General features: G+C 46.5%; 1 protein-coding gene and 1 long non-coding RNA gene across 7 annotated transcripts in view; one reads left to right on the top strand and one right to left on the bottom strand.

The window, feature by feature from the left end:
- LOC142599246 (uncharacterized) overlaps window positions 1-16,822 on the top strand; it is a 426,921-nt gene that overhangs the window by 173,510 nt on the left and 236,589 nt on the right. The window lies entirely within an intron of this gene.
- Window positions 1-16,822, bottom strand: part of LOC142599148 (SWI/SNF-related matrix-associated actin-dependent regulator of chromatin subfamily A member 2) — a 686,065-nt gene that overhangs the window by 529,244 nt on the left and 139,999 nt on the right. For all 6 annotated transcript variants that reach the window (XM_075738850.1, XM_075738849.1, XM_075738852.1 and 3 more), the window contains one exon: window positions 5,578-5,796. In XM_075738850.1, coding sequence (XP_075594965.1) covers window positions 5,578-5,796 — 219 coding nt within the window. The remainder of the gene's footprint in view (window positions 1-5,577; window positions 5,797-16,822) is intronic.

The following is a 16,822-nucleotide window of genomic DNA, read 5'->3' as shown; positions in this document are numbered from 1 at the left end:
TAAATTCCTCTGATAATTTTACACATTTAAAGATTCCCTTGAAAATGTTGTACGTGACTGTCATCTCTTTTTCTATGATCCCCAAGATATGTCATTTAAAAAAAAAACAACAGGAAAATTTAAATTACTCAAAGAAAAGAGAAGTGAGGGGTAAAAATGCAGAAAACAGAATTCCTTACTTTCCCTGCAAAATCAATCTCATGAAAACACTCAGGAAAGTTTCACTTTATTCAGATTTTCATTGTCCACCTAATGGAGAGGACCTTTTACTGTGAAGCTGGATGACTAGTGCTACACTATAAATCTAATCCTCAGAATACAAGCATTCAATAATATTAGTAGCTCTTACATCAGCCTTTGCTGTAACACTCTGAAGTATACAGACTTGCCACCAGAAAATGCAATTGAAAATATGTACACAATACAGTTAGAAGTGACTCCTATGTAGTATGGAAACATCTGATCTAGCTTTAAACTAGCTAATTTGAGTACACAGTCAACAGTTTAACAGCAGAGGAAGGAACTTGCAGTTCTTTCAACAAGGTAACAAGTCATGTTGAAAAGGAGTAGCAGTACATATTGTATCTTGACTTTAGCAAGGCATTTGACCTTGTTTCACACAACATTATCACAAACAAACCAGGAAAACATGGACTACATAAAATTACTATCAAGTGTGTAGCAAATAGTCAGAAAATTCTATTCAGAGCACTTTTTAAAACTCGGAGTAGTTCTGTCAAAATGGAAGGCTATTCAATATCTTTTTTTAATTACCTGAATTATGGAACTGTACTGGTTTTGCGTGGCAAGGTTTTGGTAGCAGGGGGGCTACAGGGGTGGCTTCTGTGAGAAGCTGCTAGAAGCTTCCCCTGTGTCTGATAGAGCCAATGCCAGCCGGCTCCAAGATAGACCCGCCACTGGCCAAGGCTGAGCCAATCAGCACCTCTGTGATAACATATTTAAGAAGGGAAAAAAACAAGTTAGAAGGAGCTTTTGCAGCCAGAGGAGTGAGAAGATGTAAGAAACTCTGCAGACACCAAGGTCAGTGCAGAAGGAGGGGGAGGAGGTGCTCCAGGCGCCAGAGCAAGATTCCCCTGCAGCCCGTGGTGAAGACCATGGTGAAGCAGGCTGTCCCCCTGCAGCCCATGGAGGGAGGATGAGGGCGTGTAGCGATTCCACCTGTAGCCTGTGGAGGACCCCACTCTGGAGCAGGTGGAGGCACCTGAAGGAGGCTGTGACCCTGTGGGAAGCCTGCGCTGGAGCAAGCTCCTGGCAGGACCTGTGGACCCGTGGAGAGGAGCCCATGCCAGAGCAGGTTTGCTGGCAGGACTTGTGACCCCATGGGGGACCCACGCTGGAGCAGTCTGCTCCTGAAGGTCTGCACCCCATGGAAGAGACCCACGCTGGAGCAGTTTGTGAAGAACTGTAGCCCATGGGAAGGACTCATGTTGGAGAAGTTTGTGGAAGACTGTCTCCCATGAGAGGGACCCCACACTGGAGCAGGGGAAGAATGAGAGGAGTCCTCCCCCAGAGGATGAAGACGCGGCAGAAACAATGTGTGATGAACTGACTGTAACCCCATTCCCCGTCCCCCTGTGCCGCTGAGGGGGGCGGAGGTTGAAGCCGGGAGTGAAGTTGAGCCCGGGAAGATGGGAGGGGTGGGGGGAGGTGTTTTAAGATTTGATTTTATTTCTCATTGTTCTACTCTGTTTTGCTTGGTAATAAATTAGATGAATTTTCTCTCTAAGTTCAGTCTGTTTTGCCCATAACAATAACTGGTGAGTGATCTCTCCCTGTCCTTACCTCGACCCACAAGCTTTTCGTTATACTTTTTCTCCCCTGTCTAGTGAATGAGGGGAGTGATAGAGTGGCTCTGGTGGGCACCTGGCCTCCAGCCAGGGTCAACCCACCACAGGAACGAAAAGTGTGCCTATTAAATCTGCAAAGAACACCAAGTTGACAGGGACCACAGGTACACCTGATAATGAGATTAAATTGGTGTAACAACTGTAGAAAATGTGGATAATTTACAACAAGGATATATGCAAAGTATTTCTATTAGGCAAGGAAAAATCAACTGGTTTATTGGGTTTATGTGGCAAGGTTAGCAAGGGGGTCTGCAGGGGTGGCCTCTGTGAGAAGAGACCAGTGGCTGCCCTCATGTTGGATGGAGCCAATTCCAGCCATCTCCAAGATGGACCCACTGCCGGCCAAAGCTTAACCAATCAGTGACACTGGTGGCACCTCTCTCATAACATATTTACAAAAGGGTAAAAAAATGCTGCATAGCAGCTGTGAGAGAGAGGAGTGAGAAAACTGTGAGAGAAACAACCAAGGTCAGAGAAGAAAGAGGGGGAGGAAGTGCTCCAGTTGTTGGAGCAGACATTCCCTTGAAGCCTGTGGTGAAGACCGTGGTGAGGATCATGGTGAAGTATGTTTTCCCCCTGCAGCCCATGGAGGTCCACGGTGGAGCAGATATCCACACTACAGCCCATGGAGGGCCCCACACCTCAGCAGGTGGATATGTCCTGAAGGAAGCTGCAGTCCATGGAGAGGACCCCACGCAGGAGCAGGTTTTCTGGCAGGAGCTGCAGCCCGTGGATAGCACCCATGCTGGAGCAATCTGTTCCTGAAGGACTGCAGTCTATGGGAGAAACCCACACTGAAGTAGCTCATGAAGGACTGTCTCCTGTGGGAGGGACCCTATGCTGGAGCAGGGGAAGAGCATGAGGAGGAAGGAGTGGCAGAGATGAAGCATTATGAACTGACCACAACCCCCATTCTCCATGTGCTGCTCAGAGTGGGGGGAAGGATTTAGAAGAGTCATGAAGGAATAAAGTTGAGCCTGGGAAGAAGGCAGGGGTCAGGGGGGAAGGTGTTTTTACTTTTGTCTTTGTTTCTCGCCATGCTACTCTATTATTAATTGGCAACAAATTAAATTAATTTCCCCCAAGTCTAGTCTGTTTTGCCTGTGATAGTAATTGGTAAGTGATCTCCCTGTCCTTATCTCAACCCACAAGCTTTTCTATTTTATTTTCTCCCCCTGTCCTGTTGAGGAGAGGGAGTGAGAGAGTGGTTAGGTAGGCATTTGGCAGGCAGCCAAGGTCAACACACCACAACTGTACAAAAAAGGATATGGAAAAATTGGATAGGGAGTAGTTTCACAGAAAGTGATTGAGGGTTTATACTGGATCACAAGTTGAACACAACTCAGTGTCTGTACTGCTGAGAAAATAGAAAAACTCTGTACCATGATGTATAAACACCCTAGCAGCCATGTGAAAGAACTCTTCCCCTTTATTCAGGCAAGACTGTATCTGGACTATTGTTTTTTATCTTTGAATAAAAAAGTTAATCACTTGGAGAGAGTTTAAGGAAGTTGAATGAAAATGATCAGAGGACTAGAAAACAGGGCCTATGGGAAAAGATCAAATCATAGAATCATAGAATCATAGAATGATTTGGGTTGGAAGGGACCTCAAAGATCATCTAGTTCCAACTCCCCCCCTGCCATGGGCAGGGACACCCTCCACTAGGCCACGTTGCCCAAAGCCTCATCCAACCTGGCCTTAAACACTTCCAGGGAGGGGGCCTCCACAACCTCTCTGGGCAACCTGTTCCAGTGCCTCACCACCCTCACAGGGAAGAATTGCTTCCGAACATCTAATCTAAATCGACCCTCCTTCAGCTTGAACCCATTACCCCTTGTCCTGTCACTACACTCCCTGATAAACAGTCCCTCTCCAGCTTTCCTGTAGGCTCCCTTCAGGGCCACAATTAGGTCTCCCCAGAGCCTTTTCTTCTGCAGGCTGAACAATCCCAACTCTCTCAGCCTGTCCTCAGAGGAGAGGTGCTCCAGCCCTCTGATCAGCTTCGTGGCCCTCCTCTGGACTCTCTCCAACAGCTCCATGTCTCTCCTGTACTGGGTCCCCCAGAGCTGGATGCAGTACTCCAGGTGGGGTCTCACCAGAGCAGAGTAGAGGGGCAGGATCACCTCCCTTGACCTGCTGGTCACGCCTCTTTTGATGCAGCCCAGGACACGGTTGGCTTTCTGGGCTGCAAGCGCACACTGCGGGATCATGTTGAGCTTCTCATCAATCTATACCCCCAAGTCCTCCTCAGGGCTGCTTTCAGTCCATTCCCCACCCAGCCTATAGTGGGGGTTTTTAATGCAAAGAAAAAAAGACTAAGTGGGGTATGATAAGAGTCTTTTAAGACATAAAAAGATGTTGGGGCAAAAAAAGAAATGAACAGCCTGTTCTTCATGATCACAGTGAACAGAACAAGAAGTAATACACTTAAAAACCAGCAAAGAAATTCAGATCAGGTATTAGGGAGAACTAAATCACAGCAATAGCTTCCCTTAGGGAGTTCTAAATGTTCCATCATTGGAGGCCTTTAGGCAAACATCTGTAAGGAATGATATAGGAATAGCTGATCTTGCCTTGAGGTAGAAAGATGACTTCTTGAGGGCTATTATTTTTTGACAGAAAACAGCTTAACATTGAGTACAAAACCAACCTGAGAAGTAAAGTATTAAAGTCCAAGCCGAGCTTTTGCCATAGCCAGAGTATTTCAGTACTGAAGCTAACTAGTTTAAAATGAGCTCGAGCACATCTACTCAATATACACTTTATTTTGATGTTTTTTTTCCCCCCTATCTTTTATGGTCCTAGCTGCACTGTGTATTAGTGTCAACCACATAAGCATGTTATTGTTCTACCATGGTAGAATACTGCCTATCAAATCACAGAGACTAGTTCTGTACATGAAAAATCTTACTAATATGCTTTAGAAATCATAATTGAGTTAAAAATTATGAAATTTCCTGGTTTTGATGAGACTTTCTAGAGATCAAACCTCATTTGTTTACCGCCCCTGATATTAACATTCTGAAAAGCCATATACATTAGTGTTCTAATGCTTTTGGTAAGCATTTTAAAGTATTTTCATTATATCCACTTTTTTTAAGCAGAGGAATGACAAGAAATCCTCAAGGGCAACAAAATCATAGTTTCAGTGAGGGTAAGTTTAGATTCTTTACTTTCAGGCATGGAAATCCTGCAACATGGTCTTCATCGAGTTTTTTGATCTCACTGGGATCAAGAAAAATAGAGGGACTCAGAAATGAAAAAGTTTAAGAGAGAGAAGACTTGCTTGAAAGTTTCAAAATCTTTAAAATGGATCAGTTTGGGTTTTTTATTATACACCTGCAGCACAGAAAGCTGTAATATACACTGATCATAGGTTTCTCATACTTTAAACTGAAAAATCTCTTAATGATGACAATCTGCTTAGCGTGTCAGAAAAATTAGTGAAATATGTCGATATCTATGGCCACAGAATAGTTGCAATAGAAAACAACTGCAATCATGATTCTGCATCTAGCAACGAGTTAAGCTTCAGCAACATAGCTTGAAATCTGAGTTATGTCTTGAGCACAGCTGTAAAAACTGAATGAGAATACATGGACCTTAGATATTACACAGTGTTTTCACTTGTGCAACTTTGTAATGTTCAATGAGAACATCCTCCTCCACAAATAGCAACTGTCAAAAAGAAAAAAGCAGTACCTACCCGTAGCCACTGTTTCTCTGTAAGAGCATCGCTATAGTCCACATCCCTGCGCTGACGGGACCCTCTTCCAAATATTTTGTCTTCCTCTTCCTCACATGTGAGTCTTTCAACTTCAGCATCATCCTTAATAATCCAAGATGGTAATTCATCCTCCTCCATCAAGCGGGGCTTGCGCTTGGGGTTTCTGGCATCTTCCCTACGACGATCCATGTCCATGCGCTGCAATTTGAAGGGTCTTGATTAAATAAACCATGGGAATACCTGGTTATTTACCTATGCTTGAAACTTTAAACCAACTCCTCTGGTGGCATTTCCCTCCTCCACCCTAATACTTATAAAATGCCACTATAAAAAGGAATATCCCCACATGAAAGTTGATCTTCAATGAAATTCATTATTACAAAGTGAATTTCATTGAAGTGAAGAATATTATAGTCTGGATGGGTGGACAACCAGATGTGTAAAAAAACCTGACTGCATAATCAGGCACAGAGAATAGTTGTTAATGGGGCATACTCTACCTGGAGACCAGTCACGAGTGTAGTACCACAGGGGTATATCCTGGGACCTGCCCTATTTAGCATCTTTATAAATGATATGGAAGAGGTGACAGAGTGCTTGCTCATAAAGCTTGCAGATGACACCAAATTGGAGGGGAGGGGTTAAGTTGATATGCTTGAGGGCTTGTTAGACCACATCTAGAATACTGTATCGAGATTTGGGTCGCCCCAAAAATAAAAACCTTGATGAACTAGGGAGAGTTCAGCAGAGGGCTACTAAGATGGTCACAGGGCTGGAGCACATGCTCTGTGAAGAGAGGCTGAGGGAACTGGGCTTGTTCAGCCTGGAGAAGAGACTTCGGGACACCTAATAGTAGTTTTCCAATATGTATGAGGAAGCAATACATGTTGGGAATATGAGACAACAGGCATAATTTGAAAGAAGAGAGGTTCAGACTGGATATGAGGAAAAACATTTTCACCAGTGGAACAGATTGCCCAGAGAGGTTGTGCAGTCTCCATGCTGGATAAAGCCCTGAGCAACCTGGTCTGATTTCATAGCTGACCTTGCTTTCAGTAGAAGGTAGGACTAGAGACTTCCTGAGGGCCCTTCCAACCTGAATTATCCTATGATATGATTTCTAAATCCAGATGAAAACCAGAATGCAATACATGCAACCTGACTATGCAGGTCCAACTACATTCCAGAATCAATGATATTCCATATCTCATTACTTCGTAATGGAGGAGTGACTGTAGAGACTTCTATTTGCATAGCAGACTTTCATATTCCCCCTTTTAAACTATGTATTCATTCAAACTGGGCATGCAGGTGGTTTACCTTATTGACAAAACTGCCAACTGGCAAGAAATGAAGATCTGCAGTCAAACAAGGCCCAAATCAAAATACTTTTCTATTATTTAGTAATGAACTTTAATGAAATAAATAATGCCCCAAAAGTGTATTTCTTTTTTCACTGATTAATATACTTGCATTTGAAAAGTACTAACTGAAGAAATAAGGTTATGTTAGCTGCTGGTGTTTTTTTGAAAGGAAAGAGCATAACAGGGGAAATTAAAGACACTCCCAGTTAAACTGAGAAATAAGAGACAAATAACCATTTGCTTTTTCTCAAAAGATTCTATTCAAATCCCTTTTATCTCTGAGAAACCTCTAGTCTCATATTCACATATTTTGCTAAAACATATATTTACAAAAAAGATCCATCTTATTTTATTTAAACTAACAGTAATTATATTCACAGTGTCCTTTGTGAGGCTGAAAGCCTAGAAACAAAGAAATTCATATGCTACAAATACTTATATGTGAGCAAAGAATGCATGCTTTGGTAAAATTAGGGCCTAAAATTTTCAACTTAGAAAAGCACACAATATTGCTGACCTTTGAAAAGTTATTTTATTCTTTCTAAATTGCAACTATAACTGTCTTTATATTAAAAAAACCCACTCATCGTAAACCCACTGACTTTTAGCTCAAATGCCATGTACTGAGTCTGGCTGGGATGGAGTTAATTTTCTTCATAGCCATCCACATGGTGCTGTGTTTTGGATTTGTGACCAAAACAGTGTTAATAACACACCAGCGTTTTCACTATTGCTGAACAGTGTTTGTACAGCATCAAGGTTTTCTCTGTTTCTCACTCTGCTCCCCACAGTAGGTAGGCTGCAAGAAGTTGGGAAAGGACATAGCCAGGACAGCTGACCTGACCTGACCAAAGAGATATTCCATACCAAATAATGTCATACTCAGCAATAAAAACAGAGGGGAGGATGTTTTGGGATAGGTAGCCATTGCTCAGAAACTGTCTGGGCATCAGTCTACTTGTGGGAGGTGGTGAATGATTGCCTTTGTATCACTTGTTTGGAGTGAGGGTTTTTTCCTTCCTCTTTCCTTTGTTTATTAAACTGTCTTTATCTTGATCCATGAGTTTTCTCACTTTTGCCCTTCTGATTCTCTCCCCCATCCCACTGCTGGGGGGTAGAGTGAGCAAGTTATTGGGTGGGGGCTTACCTACCAGCCAGGGTCAAGCCACCACAGTCCTTTTTGGAGCCCAACATGGGGCTTGAGGAGTTTGAGATAATAACAGATTTGATCACAGTGTACTAGACTGAACTTCTAGCCGATACACCTGTTTAGCTGAGTTGTTACTTGGTAAGCCATTACTTGCTGTTGCTGGTCGAGATACTGATGTATTTACTCTGGATGCTGACTTATGTGTTCCCTCCCCTGCTTTGGTGCTTCACCTCTTTCCTGCTTGACCTGATTTAGCCCCAGCCAGTAGCTAAGTCACCCCTCCCCCGGCGGGATGGGAAGGAGAATGGAAAAACAACGGCAAAGCCTCAAGGGTTAGGACAAGGGCAGTTTATTGGGACAGCAAGGGAGAGGGAAACAATCAACGACAGTACTAGTAACAGATAGTAACAATGGGTGATAACACAGAACGATTTTACCGATCTGACAACCCACTGACCAACCGACTGGATGCTCAGCCTGTCCCGGAGCCCAAAGCCAAGCCCACCCCTGCCCGACTAGCCCCCTTTTATGGTGAGCATGATGTCACATGGCATGGAATAGCCCCCGGCGAGCCCAGCTCACCTGTCCTGGCTCCTTGGGAAATTAACTCTATCCTTGCCAGAACCAGGACATTATCCACCCCTTATTCCATACCATCTACATCATGCCCAGATTATTTTACAGATCTCATTGCCTTACTCTATGGGCTATCGCTCTAAAATGTCTGTCGAGTTCATTTAGTCCATGGCTTTGGGTTCCATCTGCCATTACAGCCTCTCAGAGCAGGAGCAATGGTGCGTGCTGCTGGATTGTTGCACGCTGCATCCGGGGTTTTCACAGCCGGTGTATCTGGTATGGTCCATGCTCACAGTCTGGATGCCAAAGATGTGATTTTTCAATGAAGTTCCTGGGCACCAGTTGAAGGCAGTTCTAGTTCCATCATCGTGGCACTTTGTTCAGTTTCAAAGTCCATCCTTCATTAGTTTTGGGTAATTCTTATGGTCATACCATTGATACAGTATATCACTATTAACATCATGCAATTTAATTTATTGGCTATTTTCATCCAGAATCAAATCCCCTTGGGGTACACACCGGACTTCCCCATCTTTTCTCATCACCCACCAAGTGCACCCTGGTCCCTGAGCAAAAGCAATCCCGCAGATGGGCTTGCCTTTGCCTGAAGCAGGGATAAGCCAAACTGTTTTACCCAACATATTTTTCATGTGCACTACAGGAACTTTATCCCCTTCTACTGGGCGTGGGAATTTTGATTGGGCAGGGCCAGCTCGATTGGCAGATCCCCTAGCGTTAACTAACCAGGTGGCCTTTGCTAAATGTGTGTCCCAGTGTTTGAGGGTCCCATCACCCATTGCCCTCAGGGTAGTCTTTAGCAGGTCCATTGTACCTTTCATTTTTCCCAGAGGCTGGTGCATGGTAGGGGATGTGATACACCCACTCAATGCCCATGCCCAGGTGTCTATGAGGTTGTTCCCGAAATGAGTCCCGTTGTCTGACTCAATTCTCTCTGGGGTGCCATGTCGCCACAGGACTTGCTTTTCAAGGCCAAGGATAGTGTTCCGGGCAGTGGCATGGGGCATAGAATATGTTTCCAGCCATCCAGTGGTTGCTTCCACCATTGTAAGAACATAACGCTTGCCTTGGCGGCTTCGTGGGAGCGTGATGTAGTCGATTTGCCATGCTTCCCCATATTTATATTTCAACCATCGGCCTCCATACCACAGAGGCTTTACCCGCTTGGCTTGCTTGATTGCAGCACACGTTTCACATTGATGGATGACCTGGGAGATGGCGTCCATGCTCAAGTCTACCCCTCGATCACGGGCCCATCTATATGTCGCATCTCTTCCTTGATGACCTGAGGTGCCATGGGTCCACCGAGCTATAAATAATTCACCCTTACACTACCAGTCCAAATCCACCTGAGCCATTTCAATCTTGGCAGCCTGAACCACCTGCTGGTTGTTTTGATGTTCCTCAGTGGCCCGACTCTTGGGTACATGGGCATCTACATGACGTACCTTTACAACCAGCTTCTCTAGCCGGGCAGCAATATCTTGCCACAGTGGGGCAGCCCAGATGGGTTTGCCTCTGCGCTGCCAGTTGCTCCGCTTCCATTGCTGTAACCACCCCCACAGGGCATTGGCCACCATCCATGAGTCAGTGTAGAGGTACAGCGTTGGCCACTTTTCTCTTTCAGCAATATCTAAAGCCAGGTGGATGGCTTTCACCTTTGCAAACTGGCTCGATTCACTTTCTCCTTCAGCAGCTTCTGCAACTCATCGTGTAGGACTCCATACAGTGGCCTTCCACCTTCGATGCTTTCCCACGATGTGACAGGACCCATCAGTGAAGAGGGCATATGGCTTCTCATCTTCTGGTAGTTTATTCTACGGTGGGGCTTCTTCAGCACGTGTCACCTCCTCCTCTGGCGACATTCTGAAATCTTTGCCTTCTGGCCAGTCTGTGATCACTTCCAGAATTCCTGGATGACTGGGGCTTCCTATTCGAGCCCGTTGTGTGATCAGCACAACCCACTTACTCCACGTAGCATCGGTTGCATGATGTGTAGAAGGAGCCCTCTCTTTGAACATCCAGCCCAGCCCTGGCAGTCGGGGTGCCAGGAGGAGCTGTGCTTCAGTGCCAATCACCTCTGAAGCAGCTCGAACCCCTTCATAGGCTGCCAATATCTCCTTTTCCGTTAGAGTGTAGCGGGCCTCGGATCCTCTGTATCCCCGACTCCAAAACCCCAGGGGTCGACCTCGAGTCTCCCCTGGTGCTTTCTGCCAGAGACTCCAGGTAGGGCCATTCTCCCCAGCTGCGGTGTACAGCACATTTTTCACATCTGGTCCTGCCTGGACTGGCCCAAGAGCTACGGCATGAACTATTTCTTGTTTAATTTGTTTAAAAGCTTGTCGTTGCTCAGGGCCCCATTTGAAATCATTCTTCTTCCTGGTTATGTGGTAGAGAGGGCTTACTATCAGACTGTAATTCGGAATGTGCATTCACCAGAAACCCACAACACCTAAGAAAGCCTGTGTTTCCTTTTTGTTGGTTGGTGGGGACATGGCTGCTATTTCGTTGATAATAACCATAGGGATCTGATGACGCCCATCATGCCACCTTATTCCTAAAAACTGGATTTTCCTGCGCAGGCCCCTTCACCTTACTTCGTTTTATGGCAAAGCCAGCCTGCAGCAGGATTTGGATTATTTTCTTCCCTTTCTCAGAAACTTCCTCTGCTGAGTTGCCCCATACAATGATGTCATCAATGTATTGCAGGTGCTCTGGGGCTTCACCCTGTTCCAGTGCAGTCTGGATCAGTCCATGGCAGATGGTGGTGCTGTGTTTCCACCCCTGGGGCAGTCGATTCCAGGTGTACTGGACGCCCCTCCAAGTGAAGGCAAACTGTGGCCTGCACTCCGCTGCCAAAGGGATCGAGAAAAATGCATTAGCTATATCACTTGTGGCGTACCACTTGGCTGCCTTTGACTCCAGTTCATATTGAAGTTCCAGCATATCCGGCACGGCAGCACTCATCGGCGGTGTGACTTCATTCAGGCCGTGATAGTCTACTGTCAGCCTCCACTCTCCATTGGACTTTCGCACTGGCCATATGGGACTGTTAAAGGGTGAGTGGGTTCTGCCAATCACTCCCTGACCCTCCAGTTGAATTAGCTTGTGGATGGGAACCAGGGAGTCTCTGTTGGTGCGGTATTGCCGCCGGTGCACAGTTGTAGTAGCAATCGGCACCTGTTGCTCTTCAACCTTCAGCAACCCTACAACAGAAGGGTCCTCCGAGAGACCAGGCAAACTAGACAATGGTTCAATTTCCTCCGCTTCCAAGGCAGCTATTCCAAAAGCCCACCGGTAGCCTTTTGGATCTTTGAAATACCCTCTCCGGAGGTAGTCTATGCCCAGGATGCCCGGAGCCTCCGGCCCAGTCACAATGGGGTGCTTTTCCCAGTCATTCCCAGTTACACTTACTTCAGCCTCCAACAGAGTCAACTGTTGGGATCCCCCCGTCACACCAGAAATAGATATCGGTTCCACCCCTTCATAGTTCGATGGCATTAGGGTACACTGTGCAGCAATGTCCACTAAGGCTTTGTACTCCTGTGGGTTCGATGTGCCAGGCCATCGGATCCACACAGTCCAATAAACCCGGTTGTCCCTCTCCTCCACCTGGCTGGAGGCAGGGTCCCTCTAATCCTGCTTGTCATAGTCCCTACTCACCTCTTGCAAAAAGGACTTAGAAGTTCCTTCAAGAGGATCATCAGTGCGATCAGGCCTTTCACTTGGTCTGGGGGGCTGCCCGGTGGAAACTGGAGCAGCATTCTTTCTGGAAGAGTCCCTTTTTACAGCTGTCTTGCCTTGTAGCTCATGTACGCGTGCCCGCAGGGTTGAGGTGGGCTTCCCATCCCATTTCCTCATGTCTTCTCCGTGGTCACGCAGGTAAAACCACAGGATACCTCGTGGTGTGTATGCTCTATATCCCCTCTCTGGAGCAGAAAAACACTTACTCCTAACAGCTGAAATGCGGGTCTGTACAGGTGGGGACTAAGATATATCCTCTTTGAGTTGCCGGACATCCTGGGACAGCTTCTACACAGCCGAGACGAGGGAGGAAGAAAGGCTCTCTTCATACTGCCGGAGTCGGCCAGCCACTTCATCCACCGTGGGTGCCTCTTCACTCTTCCAGTCAATTAGTGCCAGTGAGTTGGCGTACAATGATGGTGCACTTCGCACAAATTTTCGCCACATGGGTCAGGTACAGTGGACTTCATCGGGGTCTGTGGGCAACTGTGCGTTGTCCGGATCATAATAAACCATCTCCCGCGCAGCTAATTCCCTCAGATATTGGATACCTCTCTCCATGGTGGTCCACTTGCCTGGCCGACATACGACATCTTTGCTGAAAGGATACCTTTCCCTCACACTTGACAGGAGTTGCCTCCAGAGGCTGAGGGCCTGTGCCTTCTTCCCAATTGCTTTGTCAATGCTCCCTTCCCTAGACAAGGATCCCAGCTGCTTGGCCTCCCTGCCCTCCACTTCCAGGCTACTGGCCCCGTTATCCCAGCAGCGGAGCAGCCACGTGTGCTCCCCTGGAAGGTGGCTGAAATCTTTCCGCATACCTCGCAGCTCCCTCAGGGACAGGGATCAAGTAATCACTTCTGGTTCTGGCTCTTCTTCTTGTTCTTGTGATGGCCCCTGTTCATCATCATCTTTCACTAAGCGAACTGATTTCCTTGTGTATTTCTTTTTGTGTATAGGGGCGACTGATACTGGTATGGGTTGATCTTTTGGCTCGACTACAGTGCCTATCGCAGGGGTTTGGGCAGCTGCAGTGCCTGTTGTGGGGGCCTGGGCAGCTGTAGTGCCTGTGGGTCCGCTCTCTCCCTCTGGATGGTGCTGTCTACTATCAAGCAGTGTTTGATAGATTGTGGCCAGGGCCCAGCACAGCGCAGTAAGTTGTGTCTCCTTAGAATCCCCACAGCATTTTCCTTTCAAATATTCTACCATTTTATCAGGGTCTTGCAGTTGTTCGGGAGTGAAGCTCCAAACCATTGGGGGTGAGAAGGTCTCTAGATACCCGCCCATACTCTCCCACATGCTATGCCAGCCCTGACCATTCAGCCTTGGGGAAGATCCCTGGGTGGTACTCTTGTAAAAATTTTTGCTAACCCTGAACAGGAGTGGGAAAGCATTCAGGAGACCTAGCAATAGGAATATACTGGCATGAACATTCCAAGGGTATTCAAAATTCTCAAAAATTGTTGTAACCAACCAAAAGGGAAAAGGGGAGGTGAAAGAGTGGGAGAAGGTATCCCCCCCTGTCTTCCCCATAGATTGGGTCCAATTATTAATCAATTCTGAAAGATATTGACTGATTTATGGGCCTGACCGAAATGCTACATACACGTACCAGCTCAGACTCATGACTGTTGATGATATCTTATCATAAGTCATTATCACACAATACAACAACATGAGAACACGAACCCCTCTCCCAGAGATGATAAAGAGTGCCACAGGGATTACATAGAGTAAACACGGGTTTACAAACTAGAGCCATGTGACCAAACAGAACATCATTATGACCAGCGACTGTTTCAGTAACATTATAAATGCTTATAACAACTTTGTTTTAACACACTTGGGCCAGACTTGTCATTCTCACAACCCCTCGAGCCTCACGTTGGGTGCCAAAAAGGACTGACGTGGTTTAGCCCCAGCCGGTAGCTAAGTGCCACGTGCTGCTCGCTCACCCCTGCCCCGGCAGGATGGGGAGGAGAATGGAAAAACAACGGCAAAGCCTCGAGGGTTGGGACAAGGGCAGTTTACTGGGACAGCAAGGGAGAGGGAAAACAATCAACAACAGTACTGATAACAGATATTCACAATGGGTGATAACAGAGAATGATTTTACCGATCCGACGACCGACCGACCAACTGACCGGACGCTCAGCCAGTCCTGGAGCCACGCCAAGCCCGCCCCTGCCCGACTAGCCCCCTTTTATGGTGAGCATGACGTCACATGGCATGGAATAGCCCCCCGCCAGCCTGGCTCACCTGTCCTGGCTCCTTGTGAAATTAACTCTATCCTTGCCAGAACCAGGACACCGCTGTACAACAAACTCCAAGAATTGTTAATGACTGTTTTCAATTGTTGCTGTTTGCTGTGTTGTTTATCTTTTTTTTGTGCTTTGCCTGGGAGAGCCATGATAAAAGCACTGGCCTTGAGCCTAATCTGGTATTTGAGCCCTACATTGCTTCTTTCCCAGTATTCCAAGAAACATCGTATGGAGAAATTTAGCAATTACACTTTTCCATTTTTCTCCTCTGAGAGACGCTTTGTGGAGAGAGGGAAGAATGGCACCTACCCCTTCCTCTCCTCCAGGATAGGTCTTGCCAGCCTTCTTTAAATGGTGCCTCAGTTTCTTGAATATCCTTATGCAATCAGACTGTTTGCACTGGTGTGTGTCGTGAGCCTGATATTCATTTTGATTAATGTTCATAAAGTTAAACAACTAATTGCGATTGCCACACAGGGACATGTCCTGAAGTTGTCAATCACTGCATGTCAGGGTGTATGGGAGGATTTAGGCAGGTGCCTAGGGCCATTATCACCTCTGTTAGCCTGGGATTTTACACCTGTGCAGGCATATAATGCCATTGAATTGGTACAGCATTTGAAAGATGGGAGCCTTGCTTGCCCCAATGAAACACAGCAAATTCTAATGTTGTGTTGGGGCCTGGCCCATGCCTATAGAGCTGCTGTCCATCACCTTCAGTAGAGCAAGAGAGTCTATTGCTTTGAGGGCACAGAAATGGACACTAAGAGGGTTGCTTGCTCTGAGGTCACATGAACAGACACTGTGGCTAAACCAGAGACCCAACCCTCAACTTTCATAGTTGCTCCTATAGTCAGGAAGAAACAATAGAAGCAGAGGTTGACCCAGTCAGTAAGAGAGGAAGAAGCTCCTCCTAAGAGGGAGCAGGAATCAGAATAGGCAGCCTGTTCTGCAGCAGGACACCCACAAGAAGAAGAGAGGGAAGAGACAGAAATCATAAAAGAGGCAGAAACTACCCAGTCCCTGTCCCTGAGTGAGCTGCGAGAGATGTGGAAAGATTACAGAGGTCAGCAAGGTGAGTGAATTGCTACCTGGTTGCTACCTGATAGTGGGGCCAATGGTCTGGAAAACAACCAGGCCTCCAAAGATGCAGATGATGTCTAGTGCACATGGTCTATGTGGCAGAAGTTTGTACAGAATATACCGATGCCCTATGACAATGCTCTGGTGATAATGGACTGGGCAGACATTGAGGCACCGACTGTGGATAGACTGGCCTGTCAGCTCTGGTAATTCAAAGAGAATCTGTCTTCCCCCTCCCCCCACCTCTACATGACAGGCCTGCATCTCAGCTGTGAAAAGGATGTCCCACCAGTTCCAGCAACTCAAAGAGAATATGGAGAATATCTCTTCTTCCTTGCCCCTACAGGCAAGTGTCTCAGCAATCAAGAGTGCCATATGGCGTTGATCTTTCTCTGCTCAAAGGAAAGGGACTTGTGGGGGCATGCCACGTGCCACCCTGTGGTTTCATCTGTGAGACTATGAGGAGGACATGAGGAAGGTGCACCTACCTTGAACCTGGAATTGTGGGGAAAAACAGGAGATAGTTATTAATTATTATTATTAATTAATCAATAGATGTGATCAATAAGATAACAACCATGTCCCCACTAGCTAACAAAAAAGCAACACATGCTTTTCTAGGTGCTGTGGGATTCTGGAGAATGCATATTCTGGGTTACAGTCAGCTTGTGCATCCTCTCTATTGAGTGACTTCGAAGAAGAACTGTTTTGAGTGGGACCCTGAGCAGTAGCACACCTTCTAACAGATCAAACAGGAGATAATTTGTGAGGTAGCCCTTGGGCCAGTACAGACAGGACCAGATGTGAGAAATGTGCACTACACTGCAGCCAGGGAGCATGGCCTCACCTGGAGCCTCTGGCAGAAAGCACCTAGAGAAGAGACTCGAGGTCAACCTATAGGGTTTTGGAGCTGGGGAGATATAGAAGATCCAAGGCCTGCTACACCCTGACTGAAAAAGAGATATTAACAGCACATGAAGGAGTTCGAGATGCTTCAGAAATAGTTGGTACAGAAGCACAGCTTCTCTTGG

The sequence above is a fragment of the Balearica regulorum genome, chromosome W, assembly GCF_011004875.1.
Source record: "Balearica regulorum gibbericeps isolate bBalReg1 chromosome W, bBalReg1.pri, whole genome shotgun sequence".
Taxonomy (NCBI): Eukaryota; Metazoa; Chordata; class Aves; order Gruiformes; family Gruidae; genus Balearica; species Balearica regulorum.
This window is presented reverse-complemented; position numbering and strand designations above follow the sequence as displayed.